The sequence below is a fragment of the Acomys minous genome (assembly GCF_964271855.1).
Source record: "Acomys minous genome assembly, chromosome: 16".
In the NCBI taxonomy this organism is placed as follows: domain Eukaryota; kingdom Metazoa; phylum Chordata; class Mammalia; order Rodentia; family Muridae; genus Acomys; species Acomys minous.
The window spans coordinates 39708521-39727074 of NC_140498.1; the positions used below are offsets into that span (position 1 = coordinate 39708521).

General features: G+C 54.4%; 1 protein-coding gene across 1 annotated transcript; it reads right to left on the reverse strand.

Annotated features, from left to right (window-relative positions):
* Nucleotides 1-6113: 6113 nt before the first annotated feature.
* TEKT4 (tektin 4) lies at nucleotides 6114-11909 on the reverse strand. Its single transcript, XM_084761712.1, has 6 exons — nucleotides 11239-11909; nucleotides 9366-9436; nucleotides 8875-9018; nucleotides 8263-8485; nucleotides 7523-7677; nucleotides 6114-6387 (listed from the first exon to the last, which is right to left on the reverse strand). Exons 1-6 carry the CDS (start codon nucleotides 11770-11772, stop codon nucleotides 6171-6173), a joined length of 1344 nt encoding a protein of 447 aa, XP_084617838.1. The 5' UTR covers nucleotides 11773-11909; the 3' UTR covers nucleotides 6114-6170.
* Nucleotides 11910-18554: the final 6645 nt, after the last annotated feature.

Consider the following 18554-nt stretch of genomic DNA (forward strand, 5'->3'; position numbering starts at 1 on the left):
GCAGGGTGTGCCTCTGCAGTGTGGATGGTGATCTGGGTGTGCCTCTGCAGTGTGGGTGGTGAGCAGGGTGTGCCTCTGCAGTGTGGATGGTGAGCAGGGTGTGCCTCTGCAGTGTGGATGGTGAGCAGGGTGTGCCTCTGCAGTGTGGGTGGTGAGCAGGGTGTGCCTCTGCAGTGTGGGTAGTGAGCAGGGTGTGCCTCTGCAGTGTGGGTAGTGAGCAGGGTGTGCCTCTGCAGTGTGGGTAGTGAGCAGGGTGTGCCTCTGCAGTGTGGGTAGTGAGCAGGGTGTGCCTCTGCAGTGTGGGTAGTGAGCAGGGTGTGCCTCTGCAGTGTGGGTGGTGATCTGGTTGTGCCTCTGCAGTGTGGATGGTGATCTGGGTGTGCCTCTGCAGTGTGGGTGATGATCTGGGTGTGCCTCTGTGTCAGTGTGGATGGTGATCTGGGTGTGCCTCTGCAGTGTGGATGGTGAGATGTTCAATTTTGGAGTTCTGAGTCCCTGGTGTCCCTGTCCCCAGCCTGACACAACAGACAATGCAGGCAGAATCAACTCACTGCCAGGCGGAAGGGATCCTGACCAGCTTTCCCAGGGTGGCGTGAAGACACCGCCCCGCCCACATCACCTACCACTTCCTGTTACTATATTATGGCAGTGCTCCCCGCCTGGTCATCTCTGGGCATGGCCCTCTACTCAGCACTCAAAGAACCCTTTCAGGCTGCCTGGTGCCTGTGGCTTCCTTCGCTCTATCCAAGACCAATAGGCTGAGGGCTGGCTCCAGAGAGTGGGCAGGATGCTGGAAAAGGGCTCCATCCACCACCCTGCCTGCCCTAGGCCACCTGCCTGAGGCTCCTCGGCAGCCTGACTAGGGCTCTGGGGTCCTCCTGTGCACCCTGTAGAGTACAGTGCCTCAGGCTCACATCCCCTCAGCTACAGGATATTGAGCTTGCTACTTGTCTTGGATAGTGAGCCCCACAAGACAGGACTTGGTGAGGAAACTGGTACAGGGGATCCAGGCTGAGGCCACTATGCCGCACCCAACAATCTGGGCCGCTGACTCACTTGGTCACAGTGTCTGGCTGTGGACAGATGGAACCTGGCAGAGCAGCATTCAGTCACTCTGATGTCCTTCCCTCCCCACCCCCCCCCCATGATCCTATTCCAGTCATCTTCTTTTTTTTTTTTAAACTTATTTATTTATTGTATATGAGTGCTTTATCTGCAGAAGAGGGCATCAGATCACATTACAGATGGTTGTGAGCCACCATGTGATTGCTGGGAATTGAACTCAGGACCTCTGGAAGAGCAGGCAGAACTCTTAACCACTGAGCCATCTCTCCAGCCCCCCCAATCATCTTCTAGTCAGAGAGGTTTGAGTCCCTGAGCTACCCCAGTAGGAACGGCTTAGGTGTGGGGGGGGGTCTTCCAACAATCCCCAGGAACTCAAAGTCAAACCCATGTAGGACCCCCTCACCCATGCATGGTCCCTGAACACACCACACACTACTCCCAGGGCCGGAGTGCCCCGGAGCCAAGCTGCCTGCTGGGGGAGACATATCACTAGTGTGCAGGGGGCTTGGTGTAGCTGGAGTCTAGCCACATTCCCAGCTCCCCTTTAGACCATCCACTCTGATGGCCAGGGAAGAAGGGCAGGTGGTGAGGAGCAGGGCCTGGATGTGTGTGCCTGTAAGCACAGGCTAGCGAAAGCAAAGGGCAGTCATGACTGCTAGACACAAAGGACAGTTCGCACCAGCTCAGCACCCAGAGGACACAGAGGCCCCTCTGGGGGCAGCTGTTGTCACCCACTGTCAGCTGTGGTGACTCAGATAGGGGGAGGTGTAAAGACAGAAGCCTAGTGACTGAATCACCTTCCCTCAGGTCCTACAACCCCCCTTCCCCAAACATCTCTGCTTGACCTGGTTAACGGAAACAGCAGGGACATCTCCCTGAAAGAACTAGGTGGCTAGCACCAGGGCTGGGGCCTCTCTGTGGTCCCTTAGAGAAAGATAGCACCCTAGGTCAGAGCATTGGTCTCTGAAATAAATGGACTGTCACGCGGCAGCTATATAGGACCAGGTATGGGCTCTGTGACAGAAAAGACAGTGCAGTCACTGAGGGATACTACTGGCTCCAGCAGCTCTAGCCACCAGAGTCCCTCTTTCTGTGACATCGTCAGGGCCCCCTAAAGAAGATACACTATCTGAGGGGGTGGCTTAGGACTCTTCCAGAGAGTAAGGTGGTAGGAAAAGGGCCTTTCCAGGAGTGAAGAATGCTAGGGGGCAGCCTGGCGTTTTCAAGTCTATACCTGCTGGGGTGGGGTGGGGCTGGGGTGTCTTTCTGGCCAGGGGACTGGCCAGCCAGATGTATTTGTCTATGGACTCTGAGCAGAGGGGTCAGCGCTCAGGGTGACTCAGTGGACAAGACAGAGAGTCTCAGGCCAGAAATAGCTCTGGCTGAGAGCAGCCACCAGCATCACCGTGACGACAGGGTGACATGGCACTCAGCAGTAGGTGTCCTGCTGTGCCATGGAGAAGCTATGTACACCTATGCTGTCCCCAATGCCCAAAGCCTGCAAAGTCCATGCTCTCTACTGTGTACTGCTGGGAGCTTGGAAGCTTGAGCCAGAGGGGGTAGCTGGGGTATCCGGAGTGGGGAACTTAGCACCCCAACACTAATGAAGTCATCCCTCCCCCTCACACACCCAGTAGAGTGATCAGTAGTCCAGGAACGTGCATGGGTAACTTGGACAGCAGAGAGAACTTGGTGAGCATCAGGAGTTCAGGGGTCTACGGTCCAGGCCCCAAGTCCAGGCTATGGACTAAGTGTAGGGTGTGTGACGGGGGAAGAGGTTGAGGCCAAGAGTATAAAGATGGATCCAACAGCAGCCAGTCCAAGAATGGGTGACACATCTGTAGCTGGGGCCATCGGATCCATTCTTGGTCTCCAAGAACGTGATGGTCCAGACAGGAGGCCCAATAAGCAAGGAGAGCTGGGTGCTTGGAAGGAAGCTGAGGCGCAACCCAGGGAAGCCTGCATCCAGGCTCAGCTGGTCAGTGCTATAGACGGAGCACAGGGCTGACTCTGAGACACCGGGGTCCCTCGGTGGGTGACAGGGGGCCAGGAAATCTGGGCAACAGCCCTCCCTTTCCACTCCTGCTCGAATGGGTCAGTGTCCAGCTGTTGTGGAATTCTCTTCTCCGACCATAGCAGCCCTTACCACCTTCATCAGAGAAGCTGTGACTGGCCACTTGCACGTGACCTTCAAGATCGGAGCCGTTGACCTTCTCTCATCAAAGGAGAGGGTAGGGGTGAGGGGGGTGGGGGGATGGGGGGGGTTCCACACTCCTCATCAGAGATCTCAGCCCTTCTTTCCCATCCCTCCATGCCAGCTGTATGTAACCTACCCCAGCTACACGCAGTCTCGGTGGCTCAGGAGATGTTAGAGTATGTAGAATGCCAGGGGTTACCTCAGGGCTGGGGCGGCATGAGTTGTCATCGGTGCTGTGGTGAGACTATTCAGTAATGCAGCCATTGGGTGGAGGGTGTGCCTAGCTGGCTGTGTGTAACCCCTCATCCATGCTCCTCTGTAGGCGAGCCTAATAGACTCATCACCTCAGCAAGCTAGACCTGGAGAAATGGGGGTACCCCAGCTATGCCCTCTGGCACCATACTTTGGTCTGTTGTTGGTGCCCTATCTGGGGGGGAGAAAGAAGATGTTTGACTTTGTGTCCCCAGGAAAAGTTGAAGCAACATCACCACAGGGGTCCAATAAGTGCCCCTGGACGTGCACAGCCCTAGAGAGCACGCTCCCGTGTTTCCAATTTCAGCTTTAATCCAGGGACCCAGAGTGGGCAGAGGGCATTATGCGTGGCTCTCTTTAAGTTGGATGTGAGTGCTGCCATCTTTAATCATTCAGCCTGAGACTCCTGAGATCCAGATATGGGCTCACCCTCCCGGAGGAGGACGTCTCAGAGATCCTCACAAGGAGTCAGAGGTTGGCTGGGGTGTGACCGGGGGGGGGGGGGGGAAGGGGGATCTTTATTTTATTTTTTATTTTTATTTTTTTGTGAGTCATCTATGCTGCTGGTGGGACTTCCACGAGATCTCCAGGTAATACAGCTGCCTTAGGGTCCCCGCACCACCCATAAGTGACCCAATAAATGCACCAACTCACCAAGCCGGACCTGGACAGATTTCTTTCTTTGGTCGGTTGGTGCCTGCACCTATCTGAGTGACTACAGAGGTCTTTGCATTGTCCTATGAAGGGTCGTGCAGTAGAAGGTCCAGAGGACATCTCAGGTGGACACCAACCCTCCTTGGCTTGCTTTTCCCAGTTATAAAACAGTAGGACACACCCACCCACCAGTGGGGGCAATGTTTAAACACACGACATGCTGCCCCTGTCCCAGGCTGTGCACCATCTCAGCACCAGGCTACCACTGTTGGGGAGCCAGAGGACGCCCGCCCTGCTGCTGAGCTGGACAGAACTGCTGCTGTGGGAGGTGCTAAAGGGAGACTGAGAGGCAGGCTCACCCAGGGAGCTGCTGGCTTGATCCTCTTCCCGGATGGCTCCCACTTCCCTGGGAGAGGATGCTGAGGCTGGGGGAAGGGAAAGTAGGCACCGAGTGTGTGTGAGTGGGTACAGCAAAGAGGCCGTGCCACCACCCACTGTCTCAGGAAACCGTCTGGCCACTCTTCCCCAGGCTGGCACTTCTACCCAGACCATGGAATAGGACGTGGGACAGAAATCACCATACCACCCCAAGGCAAAGAGTGGGAGCTCTGTGGTCCCCAGCTCAGGAGTCCCTGGGCAGCTGAGTACCCTGCAGCTCCTGCTATCATCTCACCTATAAGGTATCGGGGTGCAGGCCCCACAGGTGTCATGTGTCCCCAAATCCATGGACTATCCTGCTGCTGACAGCACCCAGGCCACATTTTCTAATGGCACCCCGAAGAGCATGAGCAGCTTTCTGGCTGTCGCTGTGGTGACCAACAACCATGACAAGTGGCATGGTTTCCGTGGGGACGGGAGGTGACGTGTCCTCTGAATAGTGTGCACTGGAGGGAGGACCCAATGCCTCTCCCACCCCCGACCGCAGGGCCTGAAGAGAAAGGACAAAGGCTACTGGTAGCAAAGGCCCAGGTCTGGGGTTGTCTGGCAGGTCGGGGCCAGGGCCAGGGTCACAGGCTGAGCTTTCTGTCTGAACTGGGCCTGTCTCTCAGAGGCCATGCATCTCCTCAGGAAGCCCTCCCTGATAAGGCCCCATTGCACACACACTTCGTCCAACCCCAGAGGGCACCAAGGACAATGTGTCCAGGGAACTGAGGAGCCTCCAAAGTAGGAAAAAACCACCTGGTCCCATCAGCCCACTATGGCGACATCTGCCCTGCTCCAGTACTAGTGCCTTGGTCCATACTGTGAAATCCAGGCCACCACCTCCAGGAACCTCTCTGCCTGTTCTCAACTGCCCACACAGTGCTGTCTCCTGTCCCCCTCTGGGCTTTAATTTCCAGGAATACTCCCGTGTCTGCAAAACCTCCTCTGTCTACGTTGTTCTGCAGTGAGAGCGGGGACATGTGGCAATTAATTTCCCCTGGAGCAGGTATCACCAGATGTGGGGATCAGGGCCCAGAATGAGGTCAGGAGTCTCCCTGTGGGTAGCTTGTGGTGGTGGCATGTCACCTCCCCTCTCCCTACAGCCATAGTCACAGAGCATGCCTCCCCTCCTGGCTCTACTCTGGCAGCACTGGGAGGTGCTGAGTTGTGGCTGGGATGGGTTTCTGCCTGAATAATTTCTCTGAGTGGGGCTAACAGCAGGAGGGCCATCATGTGCAGCAAATGGCCTGATCAAACGGATAGAAGCTGAGCCTCAGGCCTGGGGGTCAGGAGGGAGAGGGAGTCATGAACTACCCGTAACAGAAATACAAATCTCTCAAGCTGCTGGTGACAGACAGGAGAAAGCAGGCTCAGTGGGGCTGTGGGCGGGTACCAGTGGCTTCATCTGGATAGGTGGCTTTCCCTGTGATGTAGAGGACAAAGCCTGGCTGTGCGAGAGTCACGAAATGCCGGTTCAAATAGACAGCCACCCGCCTCTTCACCCTATACCGCACTCTAGGTGGAAAAACTAATGTGCTCTTTATTAGAGTGAGACAGGGAGGCCAGTCGCCAGCCCCAGTCACTGGTAGCCAGACAGTTGGAGGACACTGGGGTAGCGCCTGCGGTGGGTCATACACTTCTGGCGGTCGATGAACAGGCTGTTGGTCTTGATCGCAATGTCCTTCTCCAGGCTCATGCGTGTGTCCTCCAGGTTCCGCAGGGCCTGCTCCGCATCCTGAAGCTTCTCCTTCAGCGCATTGAGGGACATGGTCAGCTCCTCCACCTCGCTCATCAACCTGCGGGGGGAGGGAGCGGTGAGCTAGGGGAGAGACAAGGGAAGGGGCAGTGAAGCTACGCAGGACCCCCAAAAGGTTTACAGGAAACCCACCAAAGTGGCTACAGGTTACAAAATCCCTGGGAGCCAGGCATGAGTCAAGAAGGGCCCTCGTTTTTGTTAGTATACGAGCGCTCTCTTTGCATGTGTGCCGGCGTGACAGAAGAGGGCATCAGATCCCAGTATAGATGGTCTTGAGACATCGTGTGGCTGCTGGGAATTGAACTCAGGATCTCGGAAGAACAATCAGTGCTCTTAACCACTGAGCCGTCTCTCCAAGCCCAGCACAGTGACACACACCTGTAATCTCAGCACTGAGGGAGGCAGAGGGAGGTGGATCGCTGAGTTCGAGGACAGCCAAGGCTGCACAGAGAAACCAAAAAGAAAGAAAGACAGAAAGAAAGAAAGAAAAGAAAAAAGAAGAGAAGAGAAAAGAAAAGAAAAGGAAAGAAGAGAAAAGAAAGGAAAAGAAAAGAAAAGAAAAAAAAGAGGAGGGGGTGGCGCTTATTTCCAGGCCAAAGGAGCCTCTGCTCCCCAGCGAGGAGAGGGAGTTTTGAAACACCGCCTCCTTGTGGCGAAAATAAGCAATGGCAGTCTGAACAGGCGCTAATCCTGATGTTTCCAGGCAGGGACCATCCTTGACTTGGTTATTTCTAGAACAAAATTTCAGTCAAGGAAGGAGGAAGAAGACATATGCTTCTGCTTAGAAGGGCATCCTGAAACTGGGTAGATCAGGCAAATAAAAGGCATAATCCTCCACACATGTAGGAGGTACATAGAACACAAGATTACATCAGGGGTGCAGGGGTAGGTGGTGGCCCTTGCCTGGCCTCTCCACCCTGTGGCCTCAGGAATCTAGGCTCCTTCCAGGAAGATGAGACCTCCCAGAGTGGCACAGAATCCTGTGTTGTTCCTGACACTCAACCCCACCCCCCCACCCCCGACCAGGGTCCTTCCCATAAGGCCCCATGCCTGCTCATATGTGGGATTGATCCTGTGGGAAGGAGCGACTCTTGGCACCCTCAAGGGTTGAGGAAGATTAAAGGGGCTTGAGGAATAGCCCAGCCACGCAGGACGTCTCCAGCAGCCAGTGGTACCTGAACTGTGCAGCATCCCGGCACAGCTCCACGTTGGGCCTGTGTGACCGCTGGTAAAGGCGGGTCTGGGCCACACGAAGAGGGGCTTCCTTGTCCTTGATGGCTCGCTTCAGGGCTGCCACCTGGTGCTCCTGGTCCGTGATCTCCCTCAGGGTCTGTACAAGGCATCACGTGAGCCTGAAGCCGACTCAAGCCTCAAGGAAACAGGGCACCTACCTACCCTCCAGCCCAGCCTGTGGGAAGGGCCAAACCAGTGGCTCCTTCATCTCCCAGCCCCGACTGAGTCCTGGGCCTGCGTCCAGGGCCAGCCCTGTAGAAGGCTCTCGGCGGGTCCCATGAGTCAGGGCAGTCTGTTTGCCCTCCAGCGCTGGCCAGAAAAGTCAGGTCTTGCAGGCAGGACTGGCCACGTGAGAACAGGACCCCACAGGCTCATTATGTCCCGCACACAACCTTCCTCCCCAGCCCCCACAGCCTGCAGCTCCTGCTGGTGAGCCTCCTGCAGTTGGCTTAGGGGTAGATAGCACCCCTGGTCTCAGCAACCACATCCCTGTGGGTAAGGGAACCCAAGCCCTAGCGGAGAAATGGGCGTGGCTTGAGTGGCAGCAAGTGGGCGTTCCCGAGGGGGGTGTGAGCACAGGTGTGAGTGGGCGGCCCTACGCATTGGGTGGGCTTGCTGGCAGGCCCGTGTGCCCAGGCAGGTGGGCGTGTCCAAAGGCGACCGCGCTCTGCCGCCGTCCCACCTTTTGCAGGTGGTACCGTAGCTTAAGGCGGGCGTCGTCCAGCTCTTCGCAGCGGCGTTCAAAAGCCAAGTTCACTGCGTCACACTGAAGCCTCAGGTCCTCGGCGGTATCCTGCAGGATGCAGTCGATTAACTTCCGCAGGTTAACCGAGGCTTGCCGCTCGCGCTCGGCTCGAAGCAGGTTGTCCTGAGTGAACTTGGCCCACGTCTCAGGCGTGGAGGCACTGAGGGTGGAGGATGAGGCCTAGTCAGGGAGTAGCCACCCAGAGGTTCTCGCACTGTCGGCGATCCCCAGTGTACGCCGGTATTGCCCCTCACAAAGAGATCCCGTGGTTCTCCCGGGCCTCTAGTGGCAGTTGCTTGCCCTCTGCTGGCCGCGAGCAGAAACCCAGTACAGGCCACCCACAGGATACCAACCTTGTGTGTATTGTGAGTGCCAGGCGCTTGTGTAAGGGGCTGCACCCCAGCGTCAGACAATGCTTCCCCCAGAGAGCTGGACCAGGTCCACGAGGGCAGGAATCCCCGCCCCCCCCCCCGCCGCGCCTCTCATATTTTGGAAGTAAGGCCAAGAGGGTGACAAGAAGCAAACCACGTGCGGGGCCTAGGAGCCTACCTCTCCTCGAACTTGCTGGAATGCGGATGGAACTGCACCTGGGTGCTTTCATTGTTGTAGCGGGTGCAGGTCTCGTCAATATTGTAGGACTCTACTTTGTCTGACCAGTCCATCTCACAGGTCTCTTTATGTTCCCGGTTCAGCCTAGCGGAGAGGGGAGGTCCAGGGCCCACTATGTACCACAAGAGCACTGGGAAGCAGCTGCGCTCCCCCCTCCCCCCGCCTCCCCCCACCCAGTATCAGGGGTCTCCACATCGTGCTCAGATAGCCTCCCATGGCCAGAAGTGCCCAGGTTCCAGAACAAAAGTGGAGATAGTTGTGTATGCCCAGCCGAGCAATGCCTGCCCTCCTCTAGCTATGATCCAAAACCCTTCTGACCTCTGAGGCAAAGTCAGTCCCTAACTGTCCCACCTCCCACCTCTGACCAAGCCTTGGGGCCGAGATTCGGGGGCGTCCATCCCTCAGGTCCCCCGGGGACTGCTGTGACCCACCGTATCTGGCCCACGGCTTGTGCAATAGTCCTCTTCAGGAGTTCCTGGATGTTCTTGATGAGCTCGGTTTCCTGAAGATGAGACAGTCCCACCTGAGACACAGAGCACTGCCCTGCCTCCCCGGGAGGGCTTTCCCCCCACCCCAGGGACACAGCAGGAGTCAAAGCATGGGCCTCATCTCCATTGACTTTTGCCCTAATTTTTTTTTCCAGAAAAAAAAGGGGTATGAGTCCAGCCCTTTCGCTCTAGGTTCATTCTGTGTGGCTTTGGCATGTTGTAAATGTCTCCTTTAGGGGTGTCTTTTGGCTGTTGGGTCACCGTGACACTTGTCCAGGCTCTAGGGTCATCCATCCCCAACACTCTCATAGACACGGATGGGCATCAGCCTTATCTCAGGCCTTAGACCACCTCTGAGGACCCCAAGCCCATAGGAAGTCAGATGCCTTCTGTCTACTACCCACTGCCCACCAAGAATAGGTAGGCTAGGTCCCCTTTTACCCCAACATTTTCTGGGTATCAGGAATTCTTTCATGGGCAAGTCCATTTGGGGCCCGATCTCCACTGTCCTGTGTCCTCCATCAGCTTCCCGCCTCTGCACCACCGACAGTACTTTTAGTTATTCAGCAGTGGGCAAGGCCTGAGGAGTATGACAGGGGCTCCCTGAGGTGCCAGCCTGGCTGTTTTACTCTCCATCTTTCATCATCGCCCACAGGCCTGAGCCCACAGCAGGAGGCTCCAGCTCTGAGGGATTCCGAGTTGTGGGGTACCCAGGTTGAGTGGCCCCCTAATCGTACAAGGTTGCCCAAAGCAGGCTGTGCTGGGTTGCGGGAGTCGGGCAGGAGAGAGGTATCTAACGGAGGGAGGAGGTGGTCGGGTTTGTTTGTTTGGTTTTGGTTTTTCGAGACAGGGTTTCTCTGTGTAGCCTTGGCTGCCCTGGACTCACTCTGTAGACCAGGCTGGCTTCGAACTCAGAGTGATCCGCTTGCCTCTGCCTCCTCCCAAGCACTGGGATTAAAGGTGTGTACCACCACGCTCAGCTTTGTTTTGTTTTTGTTTTTGTTTTTTTTTAAGACTCTTGCCATGTAGTTCAAGCAGGCCTAGAACTTGTAAATCCTCCTTCCTCGGTTTCCCCGATGCTGGGATTATAAATGTGTATGTATTAGGAGATTTTTGAGGCTGAAGCCCTGGTGATCTGGTCAGAAAGAGTAGATGCCATAGTCTTCCACACTGGCTAGCCTGGCTTTCTACCCTGGGAGCCAATACCACAATAAGGGGGAATGGTGGGACAGGGGAGCCTATGGCTGAGCCTAAAACACACACACACACACACACACACACACACACACACACACACACACCACCTCAGCCAGGCGGTGGCTCACACCTTTCATCCCAGCACTCTGGAGGCAGAAGCAGGCGGGTCTCTGAGTTCGAGGCCAGCTGGTCTACACAGCAAGTTCCAGGAAAGCCAGGGCTACACTGAGAAACCCTGTCTCAGAAAAACAACACAACAACAACAACAACAAAACTCTCAGGGTCAGACTTAACGTCTTTGCAATCTTGTGGGCTGCGGGGAATCCCAAAAGTGAGAAAGTTATTTGGAAGTCAGGGACTCCATGTGGAGAAAAAAAATAAAATAAAAAGATTTGGGTTCTCACTATCCAAACACAACCCCAATTCTATGCAACAATTTGTTCAACTCAAATAAAATAAAATTAACTGCTCTCCACCCCCAATCTTCCTGTGTCCAAAGGACCAGGGGTCCTGCTGGGCAGAGAGGGGCATAGCATTGTGTGAACCCTGAGGTCCTATGTCATCTATATGAGTGCCAGAGCTTGCCCCGCAACTCTAGGCCTGAGCCACTTTGCTGCACCTTCAGCAGCTCCACTTCCACGTAGTCCCGGACAAGGTCTGGGTGCTGGCGGCGTTCCCGGCACTGCAGGTTGTCAGTGGCGATGGAGAAGGGCACAGCGGTGGCATCCAAGGCACGCCCTAGCCGCAGCTTCTGGGCTAGCATCAGGTCAGTCTCAGTAGACAGATCCTCTATCTCTCGCTGCAGCTCTGACTTCCAGCAATGCATGTCCTCCAGGCGCTCTCCGACCTTCCGTGTGGAGTCCTGCTGTGTGCGCTGGGCAAGCGCCCCGGTCTCCGCTGCCAGCTGCCTGCTCTCATGTCGCTCCCGCTCAGAGTAGTCCTGGTCTATAAAGGCCTGGTGGTACCGGGAATAGGAGTTCTGAAACCACTCGTCCATCAGGTATCTGGCTGTGCGGAAGCCAGCAGTGGACAGACCTGAGGATGTGTAGGCACCAGTGTTGTAAGCCACATCGTACACTTTGGGCGGCAGCTCACAGGCCTGTATCGACTGTGGGACTGGCTCCTTGGTCAAGAGCACGTCTGTTTGCGCCATGGTGCTCGCAGCCTGGCTGAGCAGGAAGAGCGGGCACGTGAAGAGAGGGTCACTGGGCAGTCGTCCAGGCACGATCAGAGGGGCAGTACTGGCCACTCTGTTCTGAGCAAGGCTCCTGGTTGCCTCAGGAACACTGTATACACCAACTGCCTCCTGTTGCTGGGCAACAAGGTTACTCAAAGGGAGAGGGCAGAACTGCCCTCTTAAAGGGCCCCCCACAGCAGCTGGGGAGATAACTTAAAAGGACAAAAGTGTTTGCCTTACAAGAACCTGGGTTTGATTCCTAGAACAGAACAGTGACTGTGGTGGCACACACTTGGCAATCCCAGCAATGAGAAGGCAGAGAGAGTTAATCTATGGAGTTCGCTGACCAGCCAGCCCAATTGTATTTGACGAGTTCCAAGCCAGTGAAAGAACTTGTCTCAAAAAAAAAAAAAAAAAGAAAGAAAGAAAGAAAGAAAGAAAGAAAGAAAGATTGGCCAGGCATAGTGGTAAATACTTTTAATCCCAGCACTCAGGAGGCAGAGACAAGTGGAGTTCTCTGATTTCAAGGACAGCCTGGTCTACATAGTGAGTTCCAGCCCGGTCAGGGCTACATAGTGGGACCCCTGTTTCAAACAAAACAAAACCCCCAAACCCAACAACAACAACAACAACAACAAAACCCAAGATGGGTGGTACCTGAAAAATGTCACCTAAGGTTGTCCTCTGGACCCCATATGCATACAAATAGCCACATACACATATGTCCCCATATACACACACATACACACAAAAGGGCCCAGGCAGGCGGTCCCCAACTCGCCTCTCTTCGTTCCACTGTGACCCAAGCAGCAGAAGCTCAGGACTCCGGAGGAGCCTCGGAAGTCCCTGCGAAGTCCCTGACACCCTGTCCTCCTCCCTGGCTCCTTGGCCCTTCTGTCCTGAGACTGCCCTCTATGGCCTGGTGCTGAGCTACAGCTTACTCTACTGGACAGGATGGAGGAGGCTCTGCCTACTTAAAGATGCCTTTGGGGTGATGAATAAGTTGAGCTTCAGGAGGCGGAGGGGGCAGTGGAAACATGAACAGATTCCTTGGCCCTAGGAGTGGCTCCCCTTCCTGAACTTTCATCCACAACACTAATACCCTAAGCCACCCCATGACCCGACAACTTGGCCCCATTGACCAAGTGGTCTGAACCCTGCAAGCAGGCCCAGGGGACCAAACACCCACCTACCTCTGCCTCCAGGACTCAGTTTGGGAGCTGAACTCCTGGGAGTATTCACAGGGTCCCTCACCCCACCTGTTCCCAGGGCCACTGTCTAAGGTCCAGACCCTCTTCTTCCTCCTACATCCCATAGCTGGACTCACACCCAGAGCCTCCTGGGAATGTGGCCAGTGTTCTGAGAGGGGCTCATCCACTGGGTGTATCTGGAGTCAAATGTCCTGATCTACTCAAGAAAGAGGAGACAAATGCTGTCTGGGAAGTTGGTAGTCAGACAAGAACCTGCCATCCAACCTAGGCATTAAGAAACCATAGTCTAAGGGCTGGAGAGATAGCTCAGAGGTTAAGAGCACTGACTGCTCTTCCAAAGGTCATGAGTTCAATTCCCAGCAACCACATGTTGGCTCACAACCATCTCTTACGAGATTTGTATACATAATAAATAAATAAATCTTTTTTTTTTTAATGTAGTCTAGAGCCAGGCGTTGTGGCACACGCCTTTAATACCAACACTCGGGAGGTAGAGGCAGGTGGATTGCTGTTAGTTCAAGGCCAGGCTGGTCTACAAAGTGAGTCCCAGACAGCCAAGGCTACACAGAGAAACACTGTCTCAACCCCACCCCCCACCCTACCACCCCCCCACCACCCACCACCCCCTGCCAAAAAAAGAAAAAGAAAAACCCTAGTCTAAGTCAATATCCAATGTTACCAACAGAGGGCAACATTGACTGCAGAATGTGCTAGCCACCTATTTTCCTGACTCTGTTTTGGCCTAACTGGCCTACCTCCCTTCCCAGCCAGGCCTTCCCCAGGGGCACCCACGTACTGAGTTCTCTTTGAAAGAAATCCACACCTTTAGCCAGCATAGGATCTACAGCCATAGCCCCTCAGCCTCTTCCCCTCACCATCATCCTCTCCTGCTCCCAACCTCAAGACCCTCAGGCTCTCTCTGCTCAGCACACAAGCTCGCTTTCACGCACCCCGGGCTTCTGTCCAGGCTGCTGACACCCTCCCTGGTGCTGACCCCACAAAAGTTAGCCCCTCACTCCGTGATGGCCCTTCAATCTTCTGACAGTGGACCCTGGAATTTCCACCAGGATGGACAGTAGACGCTTTCTACATGTGTGTTTATGGGCAGAAGCCCCAAAATTCATAACAAGACCAAGCAAAAGTTGCTGTTGTCCCTCAGGAGCTGGAGGCTAAGAGACGTTGGAGGCCAATGTAGGCCTCCCTCTAGCGCCTCCGTGCCTCAGTTTCCCCAGATGGTAGCAGATGCAGAGCCTCCCAGAGCACAACCGTGGCTTCTCCTTAGAATCGTGCCTGATACGTAGACCCAGGGACTGCAGAGGAGGAAACCTACCCTGGGCTCAGGGACTCTAAATGCTCTTCATCTTCAGTATTCAAGTAGTGGGGGGACAGCAGGCAGGTGTTGCTCCCATGGGACCCCTAGGCTAATGAGGAAGGCCAGGTTTCAAGGTAGATTCCTCTGTGACAGGATTGTCTCCAAGGTAGAGCTTAGACCTTCTTCCTTAGGTTGAGGGTTCAGGACTTTCCAGACACCTGCAGAGATGGGTTGAGCCTTTGTCCCCGTCAGTCACACCCTCTAGTCTGACCCTCAGTCCAGGGAAAGAGGTACCTGTGCTGTGAAGTGCCAGTGTGCAGCCCCTCTCAGCCTCTCGCCCACACCATGGGGGAGGAAGACTAGTTATTACAGAAGACTTCCATGGGGCAGACAAGGCACTTACAAGGATGCTCAAAGCTAGGGCTAGGTGGGGGCAGAGGTCCTCTGTTATGTTCGTCTTCTTTCTGCACTGCAGTTGCACTGGGATAATTGAGTCTGGGGACATGTGAAAAGTCCCCCATAGTCTCTTCCTCAGAAGAGTTAGGAACCTTGATGGGGCTAGGAGGACCAGCTCCATGGACACTCTTGCCTGTGGCCCCAGGGACCAGGTCCCTCCACACAGGGCGGCCCTGCAGGATGCCTAAGAAACAGAGGGACAGTTCTGTGACCTAGGATTGACCAAGAGTACAGATGTCAGCAGGGCACGGTGGCACGCACCTGTAATCCCAGCACTTGAAGAGGCAGAGGGAGGCGGATCTCTGTGAGTTGAAGGCCAGCCTGGTCTACAAAGACATCCAAAGCTACACAGGGAAACCCTATCTCGAAAAACAAAACAAAACAAAGTACAGCTGTCCCCTGCATAGATTTCTTTACAAGCTATAGACATCATGAGTGGGAAGGATGTGGACAAAAGGGCCCCTTTGTTTTGAGCCAGCAGGTCTCCAAGTGCGGAGGACACTCGCTCAACTCTATCCTCAGAGTACAAGGTTCTCAATGGGAAGAGAGCCATACAACCTCATAGCCTCTACCTATGACAAGCACATCCTGCGGGTCCCAGGCTGAGGTGGGCCCAAGGTCACCCTGATAGAATAAGGCAAAGAAGAGCCCATCATCTGGCCACCTCCTACCCTGGCCATCATCCCTACTAGTTACTACCTGGGATGACCAATCCAAAGTGCCATCCCGGCTGGAGCTGACCCAGCTGCAGAAGCAGTGGGAGGCACAGCCACATCTCTCCCCTGGCCAGTGGGACATTTTAATTACAGAAGGATCCAAAGCTCCTTGGCATCCCTGAGCCAGTGCTGCAGTGGGCAGATGTCTGTGCTGCGCAGGCAGCTCGCAAGCAGGAGGAGGCAGCCAAGGACTTCCGGGAAGAAGAATCCTGGAGTCCAAGCCTCAAAGAGCTGTCCAAACAAGGGCAGGGAAGGGCTGTGCAGAAATATTGGGGTGTGGCCCTCCCCTGATGACTCCCAGGGCCACCATGAAAGCCCTGCTTCCCATCAGAGGCATCAGGCCCTAGAGGATGAGACAAAGCAAGATGTGGCGTGGATAGCCGGCAGAGGGCTGAGTCCAGTGTTCTGGCCATCAGCTGCGGCAGGCACTGGGCTTGAGTCTCTTCACTTGGCAAAGCAGGACCAAGAGGCTGATGGACCAATGGCTCCCCCCTACTTGACTCTCACCTGTTTCCCCAAGCAGTGAACATGGGGGGTGGGGGTGGGGTGGGCATATCCAGGGGACTCTCTCCTGCCTACCTCTTGCCTAGGGAGGCAAAGACTCAGGAAGGGAAGTCTGAGATGCGGCACATGTGGCTCAGGGCAGCTGCCTGATGGCAGCCGGCTGTGTGGATGCCCAGACATCTGTGCCCACCTGAGGGATCCACAGCTACTCAGCCTGGCACTCAGAACGTCCAGCTTCACGCTTCAACAGCCTCCCAGCCATAGCACCGAGGCTGCGTGAAAACAAGTCCCTAAAATTGACCGGGTGTGGCTGCACATACCTCTAATCCCAGAGCTGGAAAGATGGAGGCAGGAGGATTCCTGGGGCTTGTTGGACAGCTAGTTTAGCCAATCAGTGAGCTCCAGGTTCAGTGAGGGACCTCATCTTAAAAAAAAAAAAAGTGGAAAAGTGCTTGAAGAATCCAAAAGGTCAATCACTGGCCCCCACACATATGTGCATGCACACGCAGGTAGGCATACCCACATGCCTATACCATGTACACACAAGTCTCAAGACCACGCATGGCTTTGAAAATATAGAAAAGAAACTTTTTGGTTTTTCGAGACAGGGTTTCTCTGTGTAGCCTCAGCTGTCCGAGACTAACTTTGTAGACCAGCCTGGCCTCGAACTCACAGCGATCTGCCTGCCTCTGCCTCTCAAGTGCTGGGATTAAAGGCATACACCACTACAGTCCGGCTAGAAAAGAAACTCTTGCCAGGTCTGATGGTGCTTGTCCAGAATTCCAGCTACTGGGAAAGATAGGGCAGGAAGGAAGATCACAAGTTCAAGTCCAGCCTGGGCAACTTAGTAAAATATGAAATGTAAAAAATAGGGTCTGGAATGTAGCCTGCTGAGCAGCTGTCCAGCATGGACAGAGAGCTGAGTTCTGCCCCTGGTACTACCAAAACAAAGTACAATCCTAATAAATGAAAATAGAGAAATGTGAACTAGAAATGATCATAATGAGTGAGTTAACCCAGAAGCAGAAAGAATCAAATGGTACATACTCACTTATATCTGGACACTAGCCCAAGGGGCATGTCCCATGAAGGTCTTCACTTATAAGGAAAGTGGGACAGAGAGGAGGACATTCTATTGGGACTCTAGGTGAGAGAAGCATGGGAGAATGGGGAAATAGAAGGATCCAGGGGGCCCTAGAAACCTACAAGAAGAACATTATGACAGGCAGATCTGAGCCCAGGGGTTCTGCTCAAACTATGGCACCAGCCAAGGACAATACGTGCAGTAAACTTCGAACCCCTACCCAGATCTAGCCAATGGACAGGACATTCTCCACAGTTGAGTGGAGAGTGGGGACTGACTTTCATATGAACTCTGGTGCCCCATATTTGACCACGTCTCCTGGATGGGGAGGCCTGGTGGCACTCAGAGGAAGGATAGCAGGCTACCAAGAAGAGACTTGATACCCTATGAGCATATACAGGGGGAGGAGGTCCCCCTCAGTCATAGTCATAGGGGAGGGGAGTACGGGGAAAATGGGAGGGAGGGAGAAATGGGAGGATACAAGGGATGGGCTAACAATTGAGATGTAATATGAATAAATTAATAAAATATATTTAAAAATAGAGAAATGAAACACAGAAGTTCAGTGAGAAGCTTTGAGCCACTTCTTTCTATGCCTTAAAATAATTACCTAAACAACTACCACCACGCTCGCCAAACAGGAGAAAATGTCAAAACATGGAAACCCAGTGTGGACAGGCTGGGGAGAGCCTTTCATGAGCATCTCAGCAGCCATCCAGCTCTTTAGGCAAGATGCACAGGTTCACCCAGCCACTGAGCAATGCTAGGCTTTGAAATACAGCCACAGGGAATGACTCCAAACCAGGGAAGGAGGTTCAAAAAGAACAGGGAACAACCATTTGCAGCAAGCTTTGTTCCAGCAACACATCTCCAGAAACAAAGCTAAAACCCACACCTAAGAGGAAGGCAACCAGACCCACAGTGAGGATTCCTTCCTCTCCAAGGACATAGAGTGTCTGTGATCAGAGACACACATTCGGAACACATGGAGAAGCCTATCTGGGAAGAGGCAGGCAGGGAGCAGGTGTCCCGGGTAAGCATTCTGTAGGAAGTGGGCCTGCCATCACAGGAGGGGCACAGACAGCTACTTATCAGGATATTGTAGACAAACCACCAGGGACAGGAGGAACAAGAGTCTAAGTTGACACCCAGGAGAGTCTGAGGTTTCAAATACCAAGCCAACAGAAGGCCTGGCCTGGCATCAGCTGTGGGTGCTAGGCAGAGGCTAGCCAGCCAGGAAAGATGCTGCCATCCTGAAGAGGAAGGTTCTTCCAGAGATGACCTGCCTGGTTTCCATGAGAAAATGGGCCTTTGGGTTGCCTGTACGACAATGAGGACTCCTGGGGACAGAGTATCACAGGACACAATTGCCCGTTCAGCCAGGAGGGGACTATGGAATGTATAGAAGCCTAGAGATGACTGGGCTGGGGGACCAGGGTCTGACCCTCATGTGCCCTCACCAGGGGGCTTCCTGT

What these genes read in the sequence shown, in the direction of transcription:
- TEKT4 (XM_084761712.1), bottom strand. Translation starts at nt 11,772, where the DNA reads ATGGCGCAAACAGACGTGCTCTTGACCAAGGAGCCAGTCCCACAGTCG. An exon ending in CAAGCCGTGGGCCAGATACG is followed by an intron (nt 9,019 to 9,365) that starts GTGGGTCACAGC and finishes CCTCTCCGCTAG; the next exon opens with GCTGAACCGGGAACATAAAG. An exon ending in TACGGTACCACCTGCAAAAG is followed by an intron (nt 7,678 to 8,262) that starts GTGGGACGGCGG and finishes TGCCTTGTACAG; the next exon opens with ACCCTGAGGGAGATCACGGA.